The sequence below is a fragment of the Musca vetustissima genome, unplaced genomic scaffold, assembly GCF_032173495.1.
Source record: "Musca vetustissima isolate MV318-11 ecotype Yass unplaced genomic scaffold, APGP_CSIRO_Mvet_v1 utg589285, whole genome shotgun sequence".
NCBI lineage: Eukaryota > Metazoa > Arthropoda > Insecta > Diptera > Muscidae > Musca > Musca vetustissima.
In genome coordinates, this window is record NW_026878752.1 from 1 (window position 1) to 8,083 (window position 8,083).

General features: G+C 34.2%; 1 protein-coding gene across 1 annotated transcript; it reads left to right on the forward strand.

The window, feature by feature from the left end:
* Positions 1-51: 51 nt before the first annotated feature.
* On the forward strand, positions 52-7,457 carry LOC133323522 (alkyldihydroxyacetonephosphate synthase-like; the record flags this gene model as incomplete). Its single annotated transcript, XM_061532441.1, has 5 exons — positions 52-395; positions 628-714; positions 3,001-4,186; positions 4,259-4,363; positions 7,115-7,457. Coding segments are annotated over exons 1-5 (2,065 nt in total), but the record flags the coding sequence as incomplete, so codon positions are not given.
* Positions 7,458-8,083: the final 626 nt, after the last annotated feature.

An 8,083-nucleotide genomic window follows, 5' to 3' on the forward strand; every position in this document is an offset into this window, starting at 1 on the left:
AACGGAAGTGCTATATATATTTTATAGAAAAAAAATAGTTAAAAAAGCACAATGGTCATGAGAAATAAATGCATAAATGTTACATCCAACAATACCACATCCTCCATGGAAAAAACGCCTGGCAGTGAAAATGTTCCTCACAGGGCTCCCATGATGGTGGAACACACATATAAATCAGTGGCAAAAGAAACGGCAAAGTCGATGTCAACGGAAAAGGCAGCAGAGACGTCTAACCCGGCATCGGAGATGTTAACGTCCGATATTGTGTCTGGTGGCGCCCAATTGTCGACGGCGTCAGCAACAACGCCATCGTCATCATCGTCGTCAGACAATACCGCCACCATTTTAGATGAGCGCCTGTCTAAGGATGTTGAAAGTGTATTCCCCAAGAAAAGGTATGACATAGTTTTCTCAGTGTTGTTGTTGTTGGTAGAAAAAAAAACACCCGAAATCATCCCCCTTCTTCGCACACAACACATGTGTATGCGTAAATCCTAGACACACACATGCACATGTATTCTTTTTTTATTTTTTCTAAGCAGGGTGTTGTGGTTGTACGTGTCCTGATTTCCGTTGACCTTTTTATTGGTTTTCTATTTCCATTTTTTCTTTTGATATTTCTTCCAGACAAGATGTCCTCAAATGGTATGGCTGGGGCTATAATGACTCGGAGTTTTATGTCGAGAATGATATGATATGTTTTCGAGGGGATAAGTAAGTATTCCAAAAGTAATAAATTAAATTATTTTCAAAATTATCTATGAGATAATTATCTAGATTTTAGGAAACTTTCAATTATCTTCTAGATAAAGGTCCTGATAGTTTAAAATATCAAAAAAGCGGCCTTACTAGGATTTTATCTTAGATATAATGCATCATCTAGGAGATAAATTTCGAATTATATAAAAGATAAATATCCAAATAAGCTGCAAACGGACAATCATCTTCTAGATAATAGTGTTCTAAGATAGATTTCTTAAAACAAAATTCTGGTATTGGCATTTTATCTTAAAGATAATGCATTTGACCCTCAGATAACGTAAGAAATTTGGATTATCTTAAAGATAATTAATTATTTTCTATTCATAATTGTTTCGGTACTGATGATAATATTCCATAATTCGATTATCTCATAGATAATCGAATTATCTAAGAGACAATAACCCAGATAATATCTAAATGAATATTATCTACTAGATAATAGTCTGAAAATATGGATTTCTTAAATTAAAATGGTGCTATTAATATTTTAACTTAAAGATAAATATCAGATAACTTCAGAAATATTATCTGAAAGATAATTAAATAGGTATAAGTTATTACACCTGAGATAACATTCCATAATTGCAATTATCTCTGAGATAATTTCGAATTATCTAAGAGATAATATCACAGATAATGTCTAATTGATAATTATCTACTAGATAATAGCAATATAAGTTTTATTTCTTAAATCCAAATGATGCAAGTAGACTTTTATCTTAAAGATAAATAACAGATAACTTCAAAAATGTCTATTATCTCAAAGATAATGAATTATTTAGGCATTATCTAGTTGCGTATCGTCCCGCTAGGTCCTTACACCGAATATAATATTCGATAATTGCAATTATCTCAAAAATAATGTTCTGAAAAAGCATTATCTAATAGATAATATGTTTAGCACTTTTTTATCTGAGACGCACGAGTCTTGGTAGGTGATTAATTTCAAAATTATCTCAAAGATAACATCCAACACAGGTAGTTATCTATTAGATAATTGCCCTAACAATATATTATCTAAGATAAAATGCTTTGGTTTAAATTTTATCTAAGAGTTAATTAATCTTAATACTCTAAAAAGCTATTATCTTGGGTTCATAATTTCATAGATAATGGTCTCCACTGGGTATTATCTTAAAAATAATGCTCCCGACCGGCCATTATCTTGTAGGCAATGCTCCTGACCCCTCTTTACCTCAAAAATAATGCCTTTTATCGGTAATTATCTTAAAGATAATGCTTTTGAGCAGCCATTATCTAAAAAATAAAAATGTTTCCGGTCGTTATCTGAAAGATAATGATTATCTGTGGTCATTATCTGAAAGATAATAATTATCTATGGTCATAATCTGCGAGATAATGATTATCTATGGTCATAATCTGAAAGATAATGATTATCTATGGCCATTATCTGAAAAATAATGAGTATCTATTGTCATAATCTGCGAGATAATGATTATGTCTCGTCATTATCTAGGAGATAATATTCCTTATCGTCGTTATCTTAAAGATAATGCAAGATAATATCAACCTCAAATTTAATTATATTAGATATAATGATTATCTCCGGTCATTATCTCAAAGATAATGTTGTGTACCGAAGTTATCTTACAGATAATCTGAACGAAAATGTTTATCAACGGCCGTAATCTCAAAGATAATGATCCTGTCGGTAATTATCTCGAAGATAATGATTATGACGGGTAATTATCTAAAAATGATGTTTGTCTTGTTGATTATATGTGAGATAATGCTTATCTCTGGTCATTATCTCAAAGATAATTCTTCCCAATGTTAATCTTCTTAAAGAAAAAGTTCGTCACCGGCCGTTATCTCAAAGATAATGTTTTAAATATCTACGTTAATGATAATCTTCGGCCATTATCTGACAGATAATGTTCCCCAATGTCTAAAAATGAATCCTTAGAAGTCGTTATCTTACAGATAATATTCCCAACGAAACATTCTCTAACAGATAGGGACCCTTGAAATCATTACGTACAAAGAAAAAGTTTGTAACCGACCGTTATCTCAAAGATAATGCTGCATATATCGATGTTAATGGTCATTTTCGGTCATTATCTGGGAGATAATGTTCCATAATGTTTAAATTGCAATCCTTAAAGTGGTTAACATAAAAATAATCTTCCCCATTAGACATTATCTCATAGATAAAACGATAACCTCTATTATTTCTTTTTCAATGTACCCCCATTAAAATTCTCGTTTCCCTTCCAGATATCCTCTCGATGGCACAACTCTGCCCCTCTTTACCGAATGGGTGCTGAATCGTTTCAAGTGTACCCTGCACAATAAGCTACCGTTACCCGAATTACCCAAAGAATTTCCAAAGCCCACCGTTAATGCCGAATTTCTGAGAGAGCTTACAGCGTCTAGTATTGCCCATAGCCTAGAGGGTATGGATCGTCTGGTGCGATGTCATGGTCAGACGCTGCATGACATCTACTATTTGTGTAGCAATAAATTTCAACGGATACCTGATGTGGTGACTTGGCCCACAAATCATGGAGAGGTGGTAAAACTTGTGAATATGGCTCATCAACACAATGTTGTAATATTACCCTATGGAGGTGGTACTTCGGTGTCGGGTGCTAGTACATGTCCTCAAGAGGAGTCGAGGATGATGTGTTGCTTGGATACCTCACAAATGAATCGAATGATTTGGTTGAATAAATCCAATATGACAGTGTGCTTCGAGGCGGGTATTGTGGGTCAGGATTTGGAAAGGACTCTGCGCAGTCAAGGCTTGACTGTGGGTCATGAGCCGGATAGTTATGAATTTTCTACACTCGGTGGATGGGTGGCCACTCGTGCCTCGGGCATGAAGAAAAATGTCTACGGGAATATTGAAGATCTGGTGGTGCATGTGAAAATGGTCACGCCGAATGGTGTCCTGGAGCGGGAATGTACTGCGCCACGCGTATCATGTGGTCCGGATTTTAATCACATTATTATGGGTTCCGAAGGCACTTTGGGTGTTATAACAGAAGTTGTGTTGAAAGTCCGACCCCTACCTCCAGTGAGACGTTACAATAGTTTGGTGTTTCCCGATTTCGAAAGTGGTGTTCAATTTATGCGTGAAGTGGCCTTGCGGAGATGTCAACCATCCTCCGTACGTCTGATGGATAATGAACAATTTATTATGGGTCAAAGTTTGAAACCTCCCAAAGGATGGACTGCCAGTGTGGTGGATTATGTGAAGAAGTTATATGTGACCAGCATTAAGGGTATCGATTTGAGCAGTATCTGTGCGGCCACCCTGCTCTTCGAGGGTGAACTGGAGGATGTTAATCGTCAGGAGGAATTGGTTATCAGTATAGCCAAGAAATATCGAGGATTTGCTGCGGGCGGTGAGAATGGTGAACGTGGTTATATTATGACCTTTGTTATTGCTTATATGAGGGTAAGTGAGGGGTGGAAGGGGGTAGTTATATTTTGAAAAAATATGTTAATGGAATTTTTATATTTTTTACAGGATCTGGGCTTGAGACATGACATTATTGCAGAATCCTTTGAAACCTCGGTACCTTGGGATCGCTGTGCCAGGCTGTGTCGTAATGTGAAGCAACGTGTGGCATTGGTAAGTAGGATTTTAGAAGGAAGTCTTGTAAAGGACCTTGAGCAAAATTTTGAGAAGAAATTATCTGGTCAAGAAAATTATCTCGAAGATAATTTAAAGGCATTATCTCGAGACGGTGGCAGAGCTTTGCCATGAAGGTACATTATCTGCGAGATAATGACTTATAAGATGTATTTTCGTAAAGGTAATGGTTGGTCCGGACCATTATCTTAAAGATAATGACGAGTAATGAGCGTTATCTCACAGATAATGTCCGGTAAGCATCATTATCTTATAGGTAATGATCGATAAGCATCATTATCTTATAGGTAATGATCGATAAGCATCATTATCTTATAGATAATGAGCGATAAGCTTCATTATCTCATAGATAATTGTCATCCTAGTGCTTTATCTGGGAGATAATTTCCTGTTAGAAGCGTTATCTATAAGATAATGACCATTTATCTGGTCAAGAAAATTATCTCGAAGATAATTTAAAGGCATTATCTCGAGACGGTGGCAGAGCTTTGCCATGAAGGTACATTATCTGCGAGATAATGCCTTATAAGATGTATTTTCGTAAAGATAATGGTCGGTCAGGAGCATTATCTTAAAGATAATGACGAGTAATGAGAGTTATCTCACATATAATGTTCGGTAAGCATCATTATCTCAAAGATAATGTCCTGTAAGCATCATTATCTTATAGGTAATGATCGATAAGCATCATTATTATATATAAAATGAGCGATAAGCATCATTATCTCATAGATAATTGTCATCCTAGTACTTTATCTGGGAGATAATTTCCTGTTAGAAGCGTTATCTATAATATAATGACCATTTAGAAGACATAAATCATAGATAGCAGCTAGGCAGAAGTATTATCTCTTAGATAATGTCAAGTCATGGACATTATCTGTGAGATAATGAATAGCTGGGAGCAATTGCCCGGAGATAATGACCTCTAAGGATAATTATCTGATATATAATGAAAAACAAAGAACATTATCTGGGAGATAACATCTTGTTTGAAGCTTTATCTAATGATCGAAAATATGCATTATCTCAAATATAAATGTGTGTCAGTATCATTATCTCATAGATAACGGCAAGTCAGAAAACATTATCTGAGGGATAACAACCAACTGGGAGCAATATTCTGGAGATTGTGGTCGCTAGTGATATTTATCTCCTAGATAATGGCCGGTAAGGAACAGTATCTTAAAGATAATATATAACCAGAAACATTATCTGGGAGATAATATATTGTTAGAAGCTTTATCATCAATATAGTGATCGAAAATAAGCATTATCTAAAAGATAAAGGTGGGTCAGGATCAATATATCATAGATAATGACAAGTCATTATCTGAGAGATAACGACAATCTGGGAACAATATTCCGGAAATAGTGGTCGATAGGTATCATTATCTCATAGATAATATATAGTCAGGCATATTATCTCACAGATAGCCCAGAACATTATCTGGGAGATAATGCCTTTTTGGATGTCTTATCTTTTACATAGTGGAATAATAGTAACATTATCTGAGAGATAAGGGTGGGTCAATAGAATTATCTAGGAGTTATTAGCAAGCCAGGAGCATTATCTAGGAGATAATGACCAACTGGTAGCAATATTCCGGAGATTATGGCCTCTAAGAATCATTATCTCATAGATAATAGATAGACAGGAGCATTATCTGGGAGATAATGTAATTTTACATGCTTTATCTTCAATATAGCGGTCGAAAAGACGCATTATCTAAGAGATAACGGCGATCCAGAAGAATTATCTCCAAGAGAATAGCAATTTAGGAGCATTATCTGAGACATAACGACCAAATGGGAGCAATATTATCGAAATTATGTTCGCTAAGGGTCATTATCTCATAGATAATAGATGGTCTGGAACATTATCTGGAAGATAATGTATCGTTATATACTTTATCTTTAATGATCGGTCAGCAAGGTTGGCTAAGCATCATTATCTTATAGCATTATCTCTGAGATAATTGATGTATCTCAAAGATAATATGCGGTCTGAAGCAAAATCCTTAGGCTGCAGCCCCAAGCTGATTCCTATTCTAACACAACTACTTTTCAGAGATATGACGATTTTTCCAACATGAAAATATCTACCAGATAAAACTCTGGTCATATTTTTTCACAGATAATTATCTTCAATAAATATTATCTCGAAGATAATTTCATTAAGTGGGCACGATCGTTTAAAGTTGTACTTTATCTCAAAGATAATGGATTTATCTGAAGGATATCTGAGATAATGGTCATATGAGATAATGATCATAACTACACTTTATCTGAGAGATAATGGTCTTATCTAAACATTATCTAAAGATAATTATCTTCAATAAATGTCCTAAAGTTAATGGATTTTTCTCAGAGTCAATAAATCTATGTATACCTCTTCGCAGATACAAAGGTCTCAATGGTCCAACTGGGACTTTATCTCAGAAGGAATACTTATACAGAGGTCCTAAAAGAATCGTATCTCAAAGATAAGGGTCATATCTGAGACCTTATAACCTTGATGGGACCTTTATCATATCCTTGACTATATTGGACATTACCTTAAGATTATCTTTATCTTCGAAGCCAGAACTTTTTACCATATATCATTAACCTCACTAGCCAATAATTAGGATGTCAACGGTGCAACTCTTCCCCTAATATTTCTCAAATTAAATCACTTATTTTTAAATCAATCTAAAATATTCCTCCCTCTTTTCTCCATTTTTCCAGGAATGTCACGCCCGCAGTGTCCATCACTATAGTATATCGTGCCGGGTGACTCAGACCTACGATGCCGGTGCTTGTGTCTATTTCTATTTTGCATTCAATATGAAAGGTTTTGAAAATCCTGTCGAATTATTTGAATACATAGAATCAGCAGCTCGCGATGAAATCCTAAAATGTGGCGGATCGCTATCACATCATCATGGTGTGGGTAAAATACGATCACGATGGTATCAACATACTGTGACGAAAACTGGTACAGAGGTATATAAGGCTACCAAGGATCGACTGGATCCTAAAAATATATTTGCTACGGGTAATTTGTTGCCACAAAATGAAGTGGCGGAGAGTGAGGAGAGGAAGGAGAAGAAGTCAACAAAGGAATTGCAGTCAACGGCATTGACGAACCTCACAAATATGAAATTTAAATCGAAACTTTAATTCATTTCAAAATTTTGTTTTTTTCGGCTTCTCTTTTGTTTTTGAATTTTCCAATATTTTCTTTTTTGAAAAATATCCTCGCTTTTTATACAAAAATAATAAAAAAATTTTCTTAGCTTAAATTTTTCTATTAAAAAAATATTTCTTCGTTAAATTAAATGATTTGTTTAATTTTTATTATAGAAATATTTGTGTGTGTATGTATTTAATATTAAGGATGATGATAATTCAATATGTATGTATGTATTTTTGTTAATATTTGTTGGAGATATTTTTTGCGATTAGCTATATTTTTGGGGTTATGTTTTTGTTTAGACTTTTTAGGTTATATAAATAAATAATTGTTTTGTTGTATTTTTTGTAATTTTTTATATTAAATTTTTTAGTAAAAAAATAATATATTTAATAAATATTTCAAAATTTTTTTTCATTGGAAATGAAAATAAGGTAAGTAAGGTAAGAAAGCAAGTAGTGGGATGGCGCCCAACGTGGGGGAATTATTTTATATCTTCAATAAAAAAAATTGTATTAAGG